The sequence below is a fragment of the Orussus abietinus genome, unplaced genomic scaffold (genome assembly GCF_000612105.2).
Source record: "Orussus abietinus isolate OABI.00-Male unplaced genomic scaffold, Oabi_2.0 scaffold230, whole genome shotgun sequence".
NCBI classification, from domain to species: Eukaryota; Metazoa; Arthropoda; class Insecta; order Hymenoptera; family Orussidae; genus Orussus; species Orussus abietinus.
Genome location: NW_019394379.1, coordinates 131,091 through 149,564, shown reverse-complemented (window position 1 = coordinate 149,564; position 18,474 = coordinate 131,091). Strand labels below are relative to the sequence as shown.

The 18,474-nt window shown below is 39.2% G+C and overlaps 6 protein-coding genes across 11 annotated transcripts; 4 read left to right on the top strand and 2 right to left on the bottom strand.

Moving 5' to 3' along the window:
• The first annotated feature begins 477 nt into the window (after window positions 1-477).
• On the top strand, window positions 478-2,673 carry LOC105700125 (dolichyl-diphosphooligosaccharide--protein glycosyltransferase subunit 1). Its single transcript, XM_012425734.1, has one exon. It carries the CDS (start codon window positions 608-610, stop codon window positions 2,432-2,434), a length of 1,827 nt encoding a protein of 608 aa, XP_012281157.1. The 5' UTR covers window positions 478-607; the 3' UTR covers window positions 2,435-2,673.
• A 305-nt stretch (window positions 2,674-2,978) lies between these two features.
• Window positions 2,979-4,642, top strand: LOC105700108 (putative deoxyribonuclease TATDN1). Its single transcript, XM_012425707.2, has 5 exons — window positions 2,979-3,127; window positions 3,229-3,408; window positions 3,487-3,880; window positions 3,950-4,153; window positions 4,254-4,642. The coding sequence occupies exons 1-5, from the start codon at window positions 3,088-3,090 to the stop codon at window positions 4,357-4,359; spliced, it is 924 nt and encodes a 307-aa protein (XP_012281130.1). The 5' UTR covers window positions 2,979-3,087; the 3' UTR covers window positions 4,360-4,642.
• A 159-nt stretch (window positions 4,643-4,801) lies between these two features.
• On the bottom strand, window positions 4,802-9,233 carry LOC105700104 (transmembrane protein 214-A). 2 transcript variants are annotated; one of them, XM_012425696.2, is made up of 9 exons: window positions 9,000-9,233; window positions 8,428-8,642; window positions 7,596-8,279; window positions 7,280-7,496; window positions 7,068-7,210; window positions 5,965-6,088; window positions 5,620-5,885; window positions 5,406-5,557; window positions 4,802-5,348 (listed from the first exon to the last, which is right to left on the bottom strand). In XM_012425696.2, the coding sequence occupies exons 1-9, from the start codon at window positions 9,124-9,126 to the stop codon at window positions 5,222-5,224; spliced, it is 2,055 nt and encodes a 684-aa protein (XP_012281119.1). In that variant the 5' UTR covers window positions 9,127-9,233; the 3' UTR covers window positions 4,802-5,221. The 2 variants fall into 2 exon arrangements, with proteins under 2 accessions (XP_012281119.1, XP_012281120.1); XM_012425697.2 differs by having other exon boundaries at window positions 8,428-8,592; window positions 9,000-9,186.
• LOC105700107 (neuronal acetylcholine receptor subunit alpha-5) lies at window positions 6,309-14,803 on the top strand. Of its 4 annotated transcripts, none has more exons than XM_012425704.2 (9): window positions 6,309-6,746; window positions 10,409-10,637; window positions 11,430-11,629; window positions 11,718-11,762; window positions 11,930-12,039; window positions 12,385-12,598; window positions 12,719-12,896; window positions 12,969-13,121; window positions 13,263-14,803. In XM_012425704.2, the coding sequence occupies exons 3-9, from the start codon at window positions 11,609-11,611 to the stop codon at window positions 13,646-13,648; spliced, it is 1,107 nt and encodes a 368-aa protein (XP_012281127.1). In that variant the 5' UTR covers window positions 6,309-6,746; window positions 10,409-10,637; window positions 11,430-11,608; the 3' UTR covers window positions 13,649-14,803. The 4 variants fall into 4 exon arrangements, with proteins under 4 accessions (XP_012281127.1, XP_012281129.1, XP_012281128.1 ...); XM_012425706.2 differs by having other exon boundaries at window positions 6,309-6,767; XM_012425705.2 differs by lacking the exon at window positions 6,309-6,746 and adding an exon at window positions 9,486-9,506.
• Window positions 14,605-15,583, bottom strand: LOC105700109 (neuralized-like protein 2). Its single transcript, XM_012425709.2, has 3 exons — window positions 15,212-15,583; window positions 14,824-15,141; window positions 14,605-14,741 (listed from the first exon to the last, which is right to left on the bottom strand). The coding sequence occupies exons 1-3, from the start codon at window positions 15,561-15,563 to the stop codon at window positions 14,623-14,625; spliced, it is 789 nt and encodes a 262-aa protein (XP_012281132.1). The 5' UTR covers window positions 15,564-15,583; the 3' UTR covers window positions 14,605-14,622.
• Window positions 15,584-15,819: 236 nt separating this feature from the next.
• LOC105700105 lies at window positions 15,820-18,444 on the top strand. Of its 2 annotated transcripts, XM_012425699.1 has the most exons (5): window positions 15,820-15,910; window positions 15,993-16,369; window positions 16,449-16,751; window positions 16,811-17,022; window positions 17,110-18,444. In XM_012425699.1, exons 2-5 carry the CDS (start codon window positions 16,325-16,327, stop codon window positions 18,245-18,247), a joined length of 1,698 nt encoding a protein of 565 aa, XP_012281122.1. In that variant the 5' UTR covers window positions 15,820-15,910; window positions 15,993-16,324; the 3' UTR covers window positions 18,248-18,444. The 2 variants fall into 2 exon arrangements, with proteins under 2 accessions (XP_012281122.1, XP_012281123.1); XM_012425700.1 differs by having other exon boundaries at window positions 15,993-16,751.
• The last annotated feature ends 30 nt before the right edge of the window (window positions 18,445-18,474 follow it).

The following is an 18,474-nucleotide window of genomic DNA, read 5'->3' as shown; positions in this document are numbered from 1 at the left end:
TCATCGCTTTTTCAGCCGGTTCTCGGGCTGCCCAGAGTTGTAACAGGTGGCAAGTGCATTAGCCGTCTGCATCCTCCACCGGAGGTCGCACAGGATGCGATCGCTCGATCCTTCCCGTGAGCAATCTCCCAATTTCTCATCGTTCCCGACGTAACTTATCGCATTTAGAACTCCATGGATTATAGACCGTTATGCCTCTCCTAATTTTTCCAGATTCTCCCGTTAATTTTACGTTAAAGCGCCGATTCTGGCTTTGAAATAAGGAAAAGAGCTAAATGAAAGAAATGTGTAGAGGTTTCATCGAAATCCCGTCGATGGCAGCACTGTAGTATTCCTGCAATTACTCCCTGAATATCCGAACTCATTTCTCATCGACTCGAGATTTCGATTGCAGGTAGAATCGATAAAATATCGAGGTATATTGAGTTTGATGATTCTCGAAATCACTCGGAATTGCTCGGAATCATCCGGTGACAAGTCCGTGTGCGCCACGTCCGTGCCGACATAGGCCGAAGATAGTTTGGCGCATGGTTACATTAGCCGGTAAACGTCGGAAATTGAAGTAAGAATTTTAAGGCTTCAAAACGGGAGTCGTAAGACAGAAAATATGGTACGAAACACGTTAAGTGGGTCTTTAACGCTTTGGGCAATACTTCTCGTATTGTTCAGCCTTCGTCCAGTTGTTCCGCAGGAGGTGTCGGACATTACGATTAAAAGTGTCGACAGAACTATCGACTTGCAATCATCACTGACAAAAATCACATCAAAGATCACTTTGGAGAATACCGGTGAGAATGTGGTAAATGGTTTTTTCTTTACCATCGATCCCACAGAGAAGGATAACCTTAGTTTTATAGACGCCCATACGTATAGAGAACCTAATCGCGCCGAGTTGAAAGTAACGGAGAAGAAAGTCAGCAAGCATCCTGACAAATACTTTTTCTGGATCGATCTACGACAGCCACTTACTGTGAAACGAACGGTTGCTGTAGAAATCGAGACCATTTTCACTCATCGACTGGTACCATATCCTAAAGAAATAACGCAGAAAGAGAAGCAACTGGTGCTCTATAAGGGAAATGTCTACTTTTATTCTATATATCCTGTAACAAAGCAGAGTACGTCGGTGATTCTACCATCGCGTAACATTGAAAGCTATTCCAAGATTAAACCTGTTTCGCAAAGTGACTCTACGGTTACATATGGCCCATTTGAGAAACGTCCTCCATTTTCGAACGAAGAGATTATGGTACATTTTGAGAATAATAATAAGTTCCTTACCATTACCAAATTGGAGCGTACCATTGAGATATCTCACTGGGGAAACATAGCTGTCGAGGAAACCATTGATTTGTTGCACACTGGAGCTGTGCTCAAAGGGTCCTTTTCAAGATATGAATATGCACGTGAGCCAGAATCTAGCCGGTCCAGTGTACAGAGTTTTGATACCATTCTACCAGCAGCTGCTTCCGATATTTATTATAGAGACGACATTGGTAACATTTCTACCTCTCACACTCGTATTAAGGAAGATTCCGTAGAGTTGAATTTAAGGCCACGATTCCCTCTATTTGGAGGATGGAAAACACGTTACACAATTGGGTACAATTTACCTAGTTATGAGTATCTGTTTCATTCAGGAGATCACTATGCCTTACAAATGAGAGTGTTAGATCATATATTTGACGACATGGTGGTGGATGAGTTGGTTCTTAAAATTATATTGCCAGAAGGTTCGCGCAATATACAGTTGAATCTTCCATATCCTATGACTCGACTTCCAGACTCTCTTCATTACACCTACTTAGATACCACTGGTCGTACAGTAATTACTGTAACCAAACAAAATCTAATTGAGAACCATATTCAAAACTTTAGGTTAAGATATACATTTCCACGGCTGTTAATGTTACAGGAACCTCTGCTCGTAGCACTGGCACTCTATCTCTTATTCTTAATGGTCATAGCTTATGTTCGTCTGGACTTTTCCATAGATAAAGATGAAGTTTCAGAAAGCAAGTTGCGTATCGCAGGGCAATGTGAAAAGATCTTGGCTGCTCAGGATCGAAGGGTTTCTTCGTACAATGATTTCGATGACCAGCTAGTTTATTTGAAAACAAACAAAGACGTCAATGCATTTCAGTCTACTATTAAAAGTATAAATCAAGAGTACAAGAACGCGACAAATACGATTTCGGAGCTTGCTCAGAAACTCAAGGGAGAATCCGGTGATGTCTACGATCGTATACAAGAGTTGCAGAAACATGATCACATGCTGAAGGAACTCTATAACCAGCAACAGGACTTTTATATCAATAAATTGATACCAGGAAAGATTGGAAGGCAGCAATTCATCGAAGCCGAAGCATCCATCTCTAAAAAGAAAGAAGAGTGCGTTGAGAAAATCAATCTTATCGTTAAATCACTCCAGTAATGCGACATTCGCGATTGAACGTCTTGTTACAGTCACACCTAGTTGAGGTTGACACGGTGCATTTGTAATTATCAGAGTTGCGGTATCGTTCCCGATACATTAAGCGAACATTTGGGCGTGCAGTGATTCTGTTTCATGGAAAGCATTTTATCTATAAATAATTTTACGTTATTGAAGTACAGTAGTACAATCACTTTCGCAATACTTAAACTTTGTAATAAAATGAATTTTGAAGACAATTTCAAATTCTTTCTCAGCGCCCAAAACATCCTCGGTGTTAACTCTTTAATGAGTGTTCTAAACATGAGCAAGGTATTTTATTAAAATACGGGTAGCATGATACAGAATTTTTGTTGAGCGTGTATTTCAATTGGCTTAAGAAATTGGCAAAAAGAATTGAGAATACCTTTACTTATTAATATGAAATTACAAAAGATGAACAATAAGCTTGATTTGTTCGATCGCGGTCGATACGGAGTAATGCATGCGCATGCGTCCCGACGTGGACGCATCCTTGCGCATCGGCAAAGTGAAACCTGGACGGATCGTCTTACTTGCAGCATGTGTTGGGCCATGTCGAGCGCTTGGCCGGTTAGACAATTGGGTACCTGCTAACCTGTCAAAACTCAGATAATTCTCGACCCCACGGTTTAATGAACGGGACTAGGATGATAAATTTACGAAAGTTTATAGGTAATGTATCCTTACTTTCCCCCCTTCGTTCGCTTCGGAGATCGGCGACCTGTAAGAGGTTATAATTTGACAGTAGACTATTTCTCGTGTTCCATGCGTAGATATCGGGGCTAATTTGACGGATCCAATGTATCAGGGTATTTATCATGGGTCCCAAAAGCACCAGCCGGATTTAAATCACGTCCTCGAGCGCAGTTGGAACAATAATCTTTCAAAGATTATAATTACAGCTAGCAATGTCGAAGAGAGCAAAAAAGCCCTTGCCTTGGCCAGAACGGATGGTAATTAAAAGCTCGTTTATGTATAATTGATACTTAAGTGATTCGATTCAATGGTACCGATGTTATGGTTCACTGCAGATAGGTTATTCTCGACCGTTGGATGTCATCCAACACGTTGCGGGGAGTTTGAGGAATCTGGTGATCCAGAGGCTTATCTAGAATCGCTGTGCGATTTAGCTTCCAATAACAAGGATAAGATTATTGCGATAGGGGAAATGGGTCTAGATTATGACAGGTTACAGTTTTGCTCAAAAGATGTTCAAAAGAAATACTTTGAGATGCAGTTATCGATGTGTTCTACTTTGAAACTACCAATGTTTCTGCATTGTCGAAATGCATCCGAAGACTTTGTTCGAATCCTGAGAAAACATAAAGATAAATTGACGGCAGGTGTTGTCCATTCATTTGATGGTAATCCAGAAGATGCTAATAATATTTTGCAGTTAGGGTTATACATTGGTATTAATGGATGGTAAGTAACGCTGCTTTTGTTTAAAAGTTAAAAAATCTAAATGCCATTATCCCAGATCGTACCTTTCAGTTCTCTTAAAACGGAAGAAAACCTTTTTGCCGTTACTACCATTCCATCGGATAGATTAATGATCGAAACGGATTGTCCATGGTGTGAAATCAGGCCTACACATGCTGCCGCTAAACATGTTATTACTCATTTTCCCACCGTCAAGAAAGAAAAATGGCAAGCCGATCGAATGGTAAAAGGACGAAATGAACCTTGCACCATAGTGTAAGTACACGATGTTTAATATATTCAACTCTGTGTGCATATAATTACATTTTTCATTTTTACTGTGAAAATATTGCACATGATTTTCTATTAATTGTAGACAAATTTTGGAGATATTGGCACGCGTTAGGGATGAAGAGGAGGAATACCTGTGCAATCAGATATACAAGAATACTATGAAGCTCTTCTTTCCATACGAGTTGTAACGCGCATATACTCTTGATAAAATATTCGAATGGGCAGGTTCACACAGTCGACGTGCTCGAGGATGTCTTGCAACTTATCCAAAGATCGATAGCTAATGTGCAAGGAGTGCATTGGATGGTACAGATTGTGGTTGAACTATGACGATTGGAATGGAACTGCTATTCACCGCCATCTATTCGGACTGCATGAGCGTGACTAGCTCCTCACGTTCCATCCGTGTCTTCTAGCATAAATCTTAATTTATTCTTGCTAAGGTTGATCATCATTATCATCATTGTCATAATTACTAATATTGCATTTACCTAATGCTATAACTGTACGCTAAGTTTATTACTTTTTTCACTGTTGATACCATATACCGTATCGCAATATTACTGTACGGATACTATTACACTTACATAATTACTACCTAAACTTCTTTCACTCTTAATTTAAGAGAACTTTTGAGAAAAGTATTTATTTTATTTTTACTCAGTTAATATGCTACAACCCACAAACATAATACATGAACAGATATACAAAATACTATGTTTCGAATTGATGCCGATTGCAAGTTGTCACAAAGTTAAAGTGACCGAATCGCAGTTTATAAATTGTCGAAATCTTGTGGGTTAAACATGATACATTGTCGCACCTGGCGATCGACTGTCTTAACAAAATTGTTCTTGTTACTTCTTGAAACAAAATATTTTCTTGATTCTAAATTCTTCCAAAGTATCACAGGGAAAAATGGCTGTTGCAATGTTCTTTGAAGATGCGCAACCTTTTGACTCCAGTGTCTAAAGAATAAATGCTGAGGTATGGAGGAGTTTCAATTATCGACAGAATCGTCGTTGGTCACACGTTGGTAAAAGCTGCGCTTCATTGAACTTTCGAGAATGTCTGCACCTTTTCGTAAACCCAGTCGTATGTCTGACTGGCAAGTGTATGCGTCTTGTCGATCGCTCGAGTGGCATAACTTTGGAGATTTTCTGCACTCAATTTACCCCTGAAATGAAACAGCGATCATTCTCGAGTTGGTTTCTTCTTAGAAAAAGATACTAACGTAAACACATTGCTTTCTAGCCATTGGAATAGTATCCTTGACTGTTCAACCACCCCATCTGCAATCACGGCGGAATACGTTTTAATAAGCTCTATCACTCGAACTCTATATCCGTCCAAGTCCTCCAGTACCCCAGGAATATAATGATCGATCTACGAATCAAGAACAAAGTTCCTAAAATCTGAAACGATATCAATGCAAACTTAAGGCTTACCTTTGCCGCAATCTCAGGTCCTTTTATATGCACATATTCCACGGTGTTATTATACAACTCTCCGGAAATATTCCTAATGACCAAATACACGTCCCCAAACAACTTGACATAGGACGAGCTCCAAGTAACGGCGATCTTATAATATTCTGGCGAACTAGCTTCTATAAATTCCAGTCCTGAATTGGAATAAACCTTTGCTGTGGACCAGACTCTCTGGGCGTGCTCTATGGCTCCGCTCTCCTTTAGGAATCTTCCGGTGCTAGAAGCTACGCAGAAAACGTTAACTTGTATTAAAATCTCTTTAAAATACCAAGATCTGCAACGAGATCGTACAAATTGCCATACCTTTGAATGAGCCATGCCTTTGACAGTCAAACGCGAGAACGGCTCCGATAAGGACCAGCAATAGTAAGCTTCCTTTTTTCCAGGGGAAGCGTCGTTGCGATACCGTCATTTTTCTCGTCAATATCTGGAAAACAATACTTCTCGTTGGTCACCACGACATTCGTCAGACGAATTAAGAAATTACGAGAGCTGTCCTGTACGGCGCACCCTCTCGACGCACAAAACGGACAGAGTCCGGAATCTCGCCGATTCTACGTGAACCTATCAACGAGTGACGCGCGAAAACCAGTCGCACCTTTTGACCCCGACTCATCGTATTATCTTACCTTGTCGATCGTACGTGGTAACCGCCAACTGTTGCTGGGCGTAACTTTGAGCGTTTAATGTACAATGTAATGGAATAACGCTCATACGTACTTGCGACAAACACGGCGTAAATAGAAAAAACCGGAGCCCATCGACGTTCTGATGTATACACGGAAGGAGAAAGCACACGCAATCGATATCGCGCTTTCCTAGAGCTAACCTAACCTGATGTAACTGAACGCGCGCATACGGTTACGAAACTCACGTATCCCCTCCCCGTGCCAACTGTAAACGATGTTACACGTAATATGGATGGCAGTGTTTATTCTATCTACACCATTCGCAAGTAACACTATTTATCTCCATTTTACGGACGTGATATAAGGGACCGGTGCTGTCACCTGTACTGTTCAAAATCGACTTCATGGCACGAACCATGGCCACTTCACGGACTTTCAAGGAGAATTTGTTTGACAGTAATTATCACTGGTTTATCAGTATGTATAGTAATTCTTTTTAAGCGTGATATTTCCACTTTTGTTACATACTATCGACAGTATTAGACTTGTTTTGTATAAGAAAGTTTCATGGTACATGATTTTAATTTATAAATGTTTGTGTATTTTAAAATTGCCTTATTTATTGCATTTGTATTTAAAGTAGGAGTAGCTCGGTAACGTTTCTCAATGTTCTATCGTGTTTAGTGGACGAAATTTAAAGCATTCATTATTTGAAATCATTTTGGCACAAATGAATCTATATCGTAAAAAGGATAAGCAGAAACTTAAAGAACTTACCTCGCATTGTTTAGCACACGCGCCAAGGTGCTCGTCCCTTCCCTTTGACTTTGTTTTACTCTCATTGTACGTTTGGAAAGCAGAGAGGGTTTCGCTCAGAGCTTTAGTCTTCAAATTTGGATACAGAATATCCCAATTGGACTCTGTGATAATAAATATTTACCTAATGGCTCTGGGCAAGTTGGCAGAAAAACGGTAATGTGTATACTCACCAAGATGTTTGAGCAAAAGGTTCGATTGGTACAAGTGTTTCGCATAGACAGATTTCCATACGGTATAGCAATTCACATCTTTAGAAAGGCAAGCGGCTAACGAATTCAGAATTTCTTCCCTGTAAGAGACGCTTGTTTTCTTCCCATTTACTAATCTGCCAAGTAAAGTATCAAATAATCTTCCATGATTTATGTTTCCATTTTTGAGCATGAGGTTCTAATTAAAAAAGAAAGGATTCAAATAAATAAATGGAAATTGAGAGTGGGATTGTTGTACAATGATTGTGCCCAAATAATTGATTACAACTGTACTAACTCTCAAACCATTAGTAGCGGATAAAATATCCTTTTCTACCGAAACGGGAACATTAAATTTTCCAGAATATACGTCATCAATTATAGTGAAGTACAGATCTGCACTAATATCTTTTGTATTGCCATATATGAAGATTAGATCATTCAAAATCTTTGCAACGTGAACTGCATAACTTTTCATTTCTATCATAGGTGCCATTACTTCATGCCATAATTTCAAGCCTATACTCAAATCCTTCCTACCACTCTGTAAAATTGTCCATATGAACGAAAGGCCAATTGACTTTCTGTTTTGGTATGAATTTCTTAGGCTGATTAACTTTGAAGCATTAACCAAGGCTATTTCAGGCCAATGGTATCCCATAAGTTGTAAAAAGATCTTGCATCCTACAACTGGTACGCCTTTCATTATGTCACTGGCCATGGATATAAGTGTAACTTCATAAAAAAGTTGAGTGTTTTGTGTTCCAGCAGCTTCCAAAGCTCTTTCCAATGTAGACTTGATTGAATTAGGCAGCACACAAAGGGGATAATTTTCAGGTTTGTCCGAAAATAATGGATCATCGCGTTCTACGGGTATCTTGACATTTAAAAATGCAAGAAGATCCTTCAACCAAATTAATGGAGCATCAGGAAAACGAACTTGATCGGTGTCCAATAAGTTCTGTAGTTCGTTTGCATCAATCTGTTAAAAAAAAAAAAACAGTTATATTTATAATTTTACCAACATTATACTAAGATTTAATTGAATTAACAGTTTGAAATGTAATAATTACATACAATATGTCTGTGAATGCCACGAATCTTTAAGATAAAGAAAGTTTGAAACTTACCCTCTTAACAGCTTCCTCTATAGTTTTTGGAGGTTTTTCTTTCCGCTCAGTTTTCTTTTTATCAGCCTGTTGTTGCTGCTGTAGCTGCTGCTGTCGCTGTTGCTTTTTCTTCTCCTCATTCTCTTTGGTCTTGCTTTCCTTCTCCTTAACTGGCTTTTTGTTCTCCTTGTTTCCATCCAAATTAACATACAAAGTCTTAACTTGGCTCAGCGGTACTGATGTATGAAAGTCACAACGATTCTTAAGTTAGATCCTTTCACCTCTATGAGATATCGGGAAAAGTTATTCGTCAACAGAGATTGGCACCTTTCGCAAATTGAAAGCCTATACTCGAGAAGCGTCGCAGGAAAGAAACAAGCTGGATGCTCGAGACTCGATCATATATCTACTCCGAAACGCAGTGAAAAGGGAAATATATAAAAGATCTAATTGAATCCATATTAAATAAAATCGACATTGCAATAACCATACATTAAATCGACTGTTATTAAACATCAGGAGGTACATATTGTAAGGATGAAAATCCTCGTTGAGACGTGAAATCACTTTCTATTCAGGTGATCGCAACTTACGGAAGTCCTCCACCTTCGGAGCATTTTCTATAAACTTTTTCTTCTCCGTCTTGGTCAGTTTATTATTCTTCGCGTTGCCTTTCTCCTTCTTGCTTTTACCAACGACTTCCCAACCGCCGGACGCCATCGCGCAGCTGTACGTATCAAACAGTCTCAAATATAAATTCGAAAACCCAAACAACACCGAATTCCACGTCGTTCCGCGCTCGAAGCGTCGCAAGGCACCACAAGGCACTAGTTGCTAATAGTTGACACGAGTACCTTTACCGATGACACTAGTGGCGCCAATAGCGACACTCATCGACACTCACGGCATAACCTCTAATAACGCCGATGCAATGGCGAACCGCCTAAGCGTCAACGCTTGGTACGTGGACGCGCATGCGCACGCCTCTTCTTGCCACGCGCTACTATTTGACAGTGCAAACTAGTCGCGTGCGTCCCGTGCCAACTCTTCTGCAGGGGCACGCACTCACTCTCTTGTACCGATTTATACTATCCAGCAGGGTTAGATAATTCCCCATCTTTCGAAGTTTTTAACATATATTACGTAAACAAAGTATTTTGCCGTAAAAAATCGCCGAAAACAAGTAAATTACATTTCCAATATGAAGAATGCCGCGGATGGTCGATATACGGTTTCTCCTAGGTTCTAAACGCCTTTTAACACACATGTAAATACGGAAATATTTTAAGGAACAATGAATTAATCTGGCGTTTGTATTAAAAATTGTTTAGAATTTTACGTTTATCAATATGGCGGATTCCGCAGATGCATGACGTATGTATCCGCGAGGATAACGTCTTTTAGCGCTCATATAAACACGTAAAAATTGTTAAGATATAATTAATTTGCCGTTTGCACTCAAAATTCTCTCGACTTAACCCTGTTTAATATAAAATTTCTAGTTGGATTTGTTATTTTATATTTAAAAAGAGAAGGGCGTAATGTACTTTACGCTCGCGTGGAATACTAGGGACATATACGTTGTAATGTACACGTAGAAAACCATGTATATTACATGATGTATGATATCTATTCAACTCTGCTATCTGGTCAGATACAACGCGGAAACGTAACGTTATCGTTCCGACAAAAGTAGAGGATACACTTATACTAGTTTAATTAATTAATAGAGTTTAGCTCAGATATTAAATATAAAAGCTTAATGACATTACAAACATTCTTGCCGGCAATGTCGGATGGTGCACGTATAAGACACGTCCTGTCTGATAATATAAGTCGACCGTTTTCCCCACTGTAAAGCTTTTCGAATACAATTCTTCTTTCTTTTCACTAATTTTCATATTTGTATGCATTTTAAGATCACTAGTCGATACTACGTGAAAGCGAACGATGACGCGTGGAAAGTAAATATAGTTTATGTATCTGCGTTTGTAATTTGCAGGTTTGCAACTCAGATGACTGGAATGATTTCGTCGAGAAGCAAGCTCCTAGCTGAAATGGCTGATTGGAATTTTCAATGATAGCTGTAAAATAACAACGGATGCAAAGATTAATTGAATAGCTCGTCGTTGGAACGGATATTATTCCGGGTATAAAGGGTTAACTATAAGGCCGCTTGCATACGTACCGGAAAAACTGGCGTCGGCACCGGCTTCCCTGCCAAGAACAATGTAACTTTCATTTATTTACATGATTACCACCGAAAAAAACGGTGGGGTGTAAACGGCGTAAGGGAAGCCCGACCTCTAAACATGGGACGGATAAATACCAACAATAAATTCATTAAAATTAAAATTTATGTGGTAGTATAAAGACTGCTAAAACGGTGGGTCCACATGTATGCCTTTGACGCTTAACGATACCTCATCTTTACTATTTTCTGTTAACAGTTCATCTCCCTTTTCTTATCAGTCGGCGTTACTTGCACAGATGTAGGCTGTTAAAAAAAAGAATATTACAATTTTATAACATTTTTGTCGAAAGTTTTACTCATACATGGTATACTAATTTAATAACGTATTTTCAAATAAAATGTATAACATGTATTACAAATTTATTACACATATGTGTAATAAATTTATAATATATGTTCTTCTATTAATTCACTGTTAAGACATCGAATTTATAATTTTACTGCAGCCTTGTGTACTAAAAGTGTATGAATTTAGTGAATTCTTTTAACGGCGTACGGTTTACGAATGATACTGGGATCCATGTTTATGACTCGTTTATACTTGAACTCGTGATATGTTTTCCAGTAAGCTGAAAACGTAAGCCGCATACATGTGGCTAAAAGAATAATGCCTGTACCATGGAGGGGCGTTTTGTGCATCTGGGGTTTCACATTACATGGGGCGTTTCATAGAGAATCCCAGCGTCAACTACACTCCGCCAGTAGATTCGAAATAGTCGCCTCGATTCGTCCGCAATGCAGTCCGTCTCACTTGTATTATTTGTTCTAGTGTCCAGAATCATTTCCGGGGGTTGTTTGACGGAACTCGAGGTCACCGAGCTGGGGTGCAAAGAAATCGAGAGCAAGTCGCCGACCCTACGGCTGAAGAGGCATCTCTTTTGCGATTACGACAGCACCGTCCGACCTGCGGATTCACATGGAAATGAGACGGCGGTGTACATCACGCTAATGCCAAAATTAATTGAATTCGTAATGTCTTATTTAAATTACTGGAATTACTCGCCGGATTAATAGGTCGTGACTTTTTTTTTTCTTTTTTCATCTTCTACCTTTGCAGAATGACCATGACGGCGTTCTCGTTCTTCACAGTTGGTTGTCAATCGTAAGTAGAGGACAATCTGCAATTAAATATTAGAGCTATTTTTTCTTTTTGTTTCATTTGCATGCGCTGATTAGTTAATTAATACTCACCATTTCGTGAAACGGCAATGTATGGTGGGATTATGTGGGATGGATCGCTATCACCTGTTTGCTTTTTTCTTTCCTTAGATTTGGGAAGATGCCCATCTTAAATGGAATCCCGAGGACGTCGGTGGACTGGAAAAAATTCATGTCCAGAGCGAAGAATTATGGACACCTGACATTTCCGTGTACAACTCGTACGTAATTTTATTAACCATAACTACCACGCGTTACTTATTACAATTTACTCAAGGTGATATATGAAAGTGGCGACACAGATGTCTCGTTTATGAAACTTTTCTCTATGTAAAATGTAAAAATTTGTTTATAGGTATTTTTTTTTAATTTTCTATTAAAAATGAAATTTCATGAGGTTCAAGACCTTCCTTATAGCCTTTACATTTACTTTGTAAAGTTTGAGAACGATTCGGTACACCCAGTTCGGAGAAAAGTTTCATGAACGACTGACTCTTCAGATGCCACTTTCACATCCCCTTAAGTAGTCGGCACGCTGGAAACAATTGCGATTAATTATCTAATAGGGGAGACATGAACGAAGATCAGAGCGGTTTACCTGCAACGAGATGTATTCTCGGCTATGACGGACAAGTGCATTGCGTCCCTGCAGTAAAATACACTGCGTCGTGCGATGCAGATTACAGGTTGTGGCCTTTCGACAAGCACAATTGCACCATTCATATTGGCTCATGGGCACACACTGGAGATGACATTGACTTCCATCTCCAAGGAAGCGACGTACGAATTTAACAATACCAGATCATACAATTAAGTGCATGGCTTTCAATGCAGAGGCTAGTTTAATAACATCCACTTTTGAGAATTGGGTATAAAATGGGTATGAATTTCCATGTTAAGGTCTTTAGAGTGGACTTTGTGGAAAATCGACAATGGGACCTGGAATCGATTACAGCCGTAAAAATAATACAAAAGTTCCCATGCTGTCCGAATGACACCTTCCCTTTGTTGGCCTACCACATCGTTATTAAAAGACATCACGATAGTATGCATGCCGTCTTCGTTACACCGGCAATCAGTACGTATCATAAATGACTCAAAGATCATTTAACAGGTCCATCTTTTGAATAAATGTTTATCCGACTTCTAGTATTGATACTGTTAACCATGACCGTATTGTGGCTGGAACCGAAATCTACAGAAAGATTAGCAGTTGCTTGTATCAGTTTTATTTGCCACCTCATCTGTATACAGGATCTCCAATGGATGTTACCGCCTAATGGTGGTACAGCTCCTTACATATGTAAGTACAAAGAAAAAAAAAACGTTTCCCAAAAGCCTGAATGCAAGGTACAACTTTTCAAACTTATTACAAAAGACACTTTGGACGATACCTTTTATCTATCAATTATGTATTGAAAAAAGTGCACCCTTTTTTCCCCAGTACTCTTCTACCGGGATTCCCTCATTTTGGCCGGAGTATCTCTCCTTTTAACGGTTATTCTGCGCCAACTGCAAGAGATGAAAACGACTCCGCCCATGTGGTTGTCTTCTCTAATGTCCGTCATACTTGATACAAGAGGAGGTCAGATATTCATCTTAACAAGTTTAAACCCTAAAGTCTCAGCAGTAGTTGAAACAAAATCTGATGAGAATGCCGAGTTTGTTAATCCACATTCAGCATCAACAAAGGAAGAGTCTGCCTGGGGGTACCTTGCTATCTGTATTAGTCGTCTATCATTCTTAAGTATTTTGGTGACGTATATTGTACTACTGGCAACTCTCACTCCCATTGACACTTCCTTGCCATCGAAACCTCCGAAATCATAACATATTCACCATTACCATTAGTCCAAACACTTCCTATTCATAAACGGTATTCTCATATTAACTTGTGTTCCTTTCAGAATTCAGTTTCGTTCATTGCATGACAGAGCCAAACAATTTGTTCCCTTTGAAAAAATGTGTGATCTAACGGTGCAATATTATCTTTTGCTTCCAATAGTTTTGTCGAAAAATTGTGGGAATTACACATAAATTTATACCTTATCCTTTTCTTCATTTAATTAAGCATATCCTGCGGTGCACGCCCGGCTAAAAAATGTACATTTCTGTAGTTCCATTTTATGTAAATGTTTGAAACAATAATTTACGTTATGGGATAGATAAATCATAGTAGATGATTTGGTTAAAAAAAACAAAAGGAAATACTGGGAAGGCCTTTTCCTTATAAATACATTTATTTCATAAAATGCATAAACTGGCTAGTTGTTTCTCCACTTTCATGTATGCGATTCATTCATTTCCATATTGCATTCTAGAAAACGCATTGATATATAATAATTAAAAGAATATTCCATGAGGTAATGACGCATTCTTTTGATAATGTAATATGAAGTGGTTATCGTTACAAATGCTTGTAGCAATACTGAAAAAATCATGAACCCATCAATGCTTACAGAACAAGTCAGATAATTGATTTATGTTGAACGCTTCAACCCGAACGTTTTAATAATTTCTTACACTATGTACATTCTTGAACTATGCCACTTTTGAGATGTTCATGTTAGTGCAAATGACGGATAAGCAGAAAATATGGTAGGGTTTATGTAACAATTGGACAGAAATGTTTTGGAGTTATAGTACTATGTACAATATTAAAAGAAAAGTAGCTAAATGGTTAAGCTCTTATGAACAATTGGTTTTGTGATGTTGTCGAGAGTTTAGAAAAAGAAATATAATGTCGATGATTAAATATATAGAAGAAAAGAAATGAAAAAGCAGTTGATCACCCGTACAGTAGTTCACTGCGATTTATACAAGAGGTAGTCCTTCAGGATTCGAGGTAATGGAAGGGAATCCACATCGGTCCTTTTTGTATATTCTAATATAGCATCACGGCATGCACTCTGAAGAGTTGATACTGTAGAAGCATGAAACAATAAATAGTTAATTTTACAAATAAAATATATAAGCGAATTGATATAGGACCTGTTTGTATGTACCTCCATACAGTTGTATTATCCTGACTTGTTTTGTGATTCCATAGACATCAACAAGAACATGTAAAGGACCAGCCTTATATGGAATGTCCTTCCCGCAAACTCCTTGATCCTCTCCATTGATAATAAAATGCAACTCGGCTTTATCAGAACCAGCCTGTGGGACATACATTAGTCCAATCCTACTTCCTATGTCAGTCGGTAAAATATTTTGAGTGGACCCCATGGTATTAGACCTGAGAGTACTGTAAGGAATGATACCACGTGAAGTATGAACATTGACTCCATCGGAGACCAGTTTTTCTCCATTGGATATTCCACCTAGAAAGAAGAGAATTCAGCGGATTTGTGATAAAAATGTCGATAACTTCATGCCAAATGCAGTTATTACCGGTAACGTTTCCAAAGTTATCCCGAACTTTGAGATCCTTTGTGATGGCGAAGATCCAATTGGTACCCACCCTCATCAAATTAGGGAGAGCATATAGTGGCATGCCAGCATTGAACAGAGTGGCCGGGTCGTTTTGCGTGAGTCCTAACCTAAGGTGACCAGACCATCCTATTTGAATCTTCTCGATTTCTAAGAGGAATATTTCACCGGGTTGTAGTGGTTTTTCACTGAACGTCAAAGCATTTGCAAAACTGCTGATGCGTAAGGCCACTGTATTGTCATCGAGGAGTCGAATATTTGACCCATGGTTTGGATGAAACCTCGTCATAATTTTTCGCGATTTTTGCTCCATTATACTACAGTCTTATTTATACAAACACTACAAGAATACTACAATTGGTTCTTACGGACTCCCGTTTGAAAAGCAAATGGTCAGTAAATAAATAGGTTCTTGACCCTTTTGACGAGGTCAATGGTACTCAAACCAAGGGATGCACCATACATTCATTTATCTTCATCGCACGAGTGCGCTCTTTCGTCTTTCGCATTGTGAATACCGGCTTTGTGTGAATTAAAATAAGCACCTTAGTCAGTGGACTAAATGTCAGTATTAAATCATTTCAGGAAGCGGAATATCACGGCATACTCCGGTCGGATAAACCTCCTAGTATATTTCAACGGATTCAGAAGTTAAACCAGGTAACGTATAAAATGACAGTAGACAGTCTACGATCGAATGCTCCCAGATCGAACTCGGACGCTTTGAGAATACTATTTCTAGGTTATGGTGAAGCCAGTGAAGAGATCGACGCGCCTCTGTCGCGAATTGCAGAAATCATTTGACGGCTCGATCTTCTCTTGGAACTGCTTGGAATAAATAAGTAAAAATGGAAGGAAGTAAAAGGAGGGATAAGAATGAGCAATACATAAAAGTTAAGAAAAGCAAAATAAGATGAATGATTATTGCGTCCCACGTATTGTACGCCGCTACAATAAATATTAGCGGCAGCACTTTTGGAAAGCCCCAAGGTACGGTGCGTGGCTACTCTAATCTTTTATTTGTTTAGTGGTGTTAGGGTGCAGACGACAAGTGAAAGTTGGAAAATTGGCCGGATGACAGCGGCAAAGACGCGGTCAAACGTGGCCTCAACGATCGGCGTAAATATACGATTTTCTCGGACGTTAATAGACATAGGTTTGACAGTTTCATCGATAACCGAGGCCGATTATCCCGAAGATGCTGTCAGTCATGCAGCCCAGGAGAGAAAGGCAGATGGAAGATGCTGGGACAGAACTTGCAACGATGGTTTGCCCTACGGCAGAGGAGTTAAGCGTTATTGTAAATAACGTTCAGTGCGTTCACTGCGGTCTGAATTTTCGAAATGAGCCGCAGCTTCGCCTTCACGACTTGAAGGTTCACCAAAGGAGAGGTCTCGACAAGACCGTGAAGGAGAATGTACGGTACCATTGCCCCGCAGCATCCTGCATCTATGCCCCAGAATCTCAGAGATACTTCACTACGATGAAGTACCTCAAGCAGGTTAGTACATACGCATAAGGAAGTTTTTACAATCGTTCTTAAGGGTGGTATCGTTACAGCACTATTTAAAGGTGCACGCGGCGAAAACTTTTGCATGTACCAGTTGCGTCAAGTGCTTCCCTACAGAAGCTGCGAAAGATGCACATGTTAGAGTGTGTGGTATAGAGTTTACTTGCAGTTGCCAGAAAACCTTTAGTACGTACGAGGCGCTTCTCACTCATGCCAGACGCTACTTTCATACCGTTGACGAAAAGTATAAACCCACAGTTAGGTGACTATTTAATTATTTCTAGATATATAAGGGAATGTACCGCTTGTAAGTGAAATCATGACTTTACGACTTGTGTTTATTTTTCAGGCGAACCAATGCCAAGTCGTTGCAGGGAACGGTTCCACTGTACATTTCGTTTCCCAGGGGGGTGAAGCCAATTTCTATACTCCCCAATCATGGAGAATTAGGAATCTCAAATTCTACCGTACAGAGCACTCCAAAATTCTCAGACATTGCTGTTCAAACGGATGAGATTAAAAAGAGCAAACGGACTCCGAGTCCTTCCAAGGGCAATACTGGCAAGCGTCAAGTGTCACGGCAAACGCAAACCAGTATTCTACCAAGAGACAAACGCTATAGACGTTCTGCGGAAACACAAACTGGAGACGATTTTGTATCGAAAAAACTTACAGACGTATCTAAAGTCCGAAGACGCAGGAAGAACAATGTGAAGAAAGTGGAGAACTCAGTTCTGCAAGAAGACTTCACGTTTGCAGAGTCTTTTGTCTCTGAGAACTTATTTCCCAACAGTCCGTTGCCATTGAGACATGATATTGGTTTGCAAGATTTATGGGAAGACAAAAGCACTTTGGGAACCCAAACTAGTCCAGAAAAGAACCTCTTTGAAGCACTTAATGACAATGTCACGCAAACGGATTTGGTTTCATTTTACACTCGGGTGGAACCTACACTGATGCATTGTGCTTCGCAAACTACAAATTTAACAGCTCTACCATACAATGAGGATGCTGCAGTTATTGACACCTTTACCTTTGTTCCGACAAGTGACATATCTAGAGTGGATCCTTTGTTAATACAAGAATCATTTGATAGTAGATTCAGTAGTATAGAAACCCAAACAGAGCAGGGTCAATTTCGGTCATTATTTGACTCGGAAGCATTATCTGGATCTTTCATAATAAGCACCAATATCGAAACACAAACAACTGAGAATTTTGAAAATATCGAGCAGCTTTTATACAGTAATACTTGCACACAGACCTGTGACGAGATATTACCATCTGATTTAATTTTATCTAACAATCAAACTCAAACAGCATGGTCACAATTGCATGATACAACGGTGTCTACAGAAACTCAAACAAAAAGTTTGTCTTCTACGGACAACAGCATTTCCATGACACCCAGGTCCTGGTTAAGTACGCAAACCAGTCATACGGAGACGCAAACTGATTTACTTAGCATGTTGGAGGAATTTCAGTAACACGTTATGATAGCAGTGGATCGTGAGAAGATACAGGTATTGGAGCGAATGTCCGTTTTTGACATTTCAAGAATAGCACATTTTTTTATTTATCTATAGCTCATTAAAAAACTTCCGTTACGTTGTTGCTGGTGAATCTTAAGGTTTCAATGTTGTGTTGGTGAAATACATTTTATGCGTAAAGCTAGTAAGACATACGGAATTCGTTATTCTTTTATACCACTTAT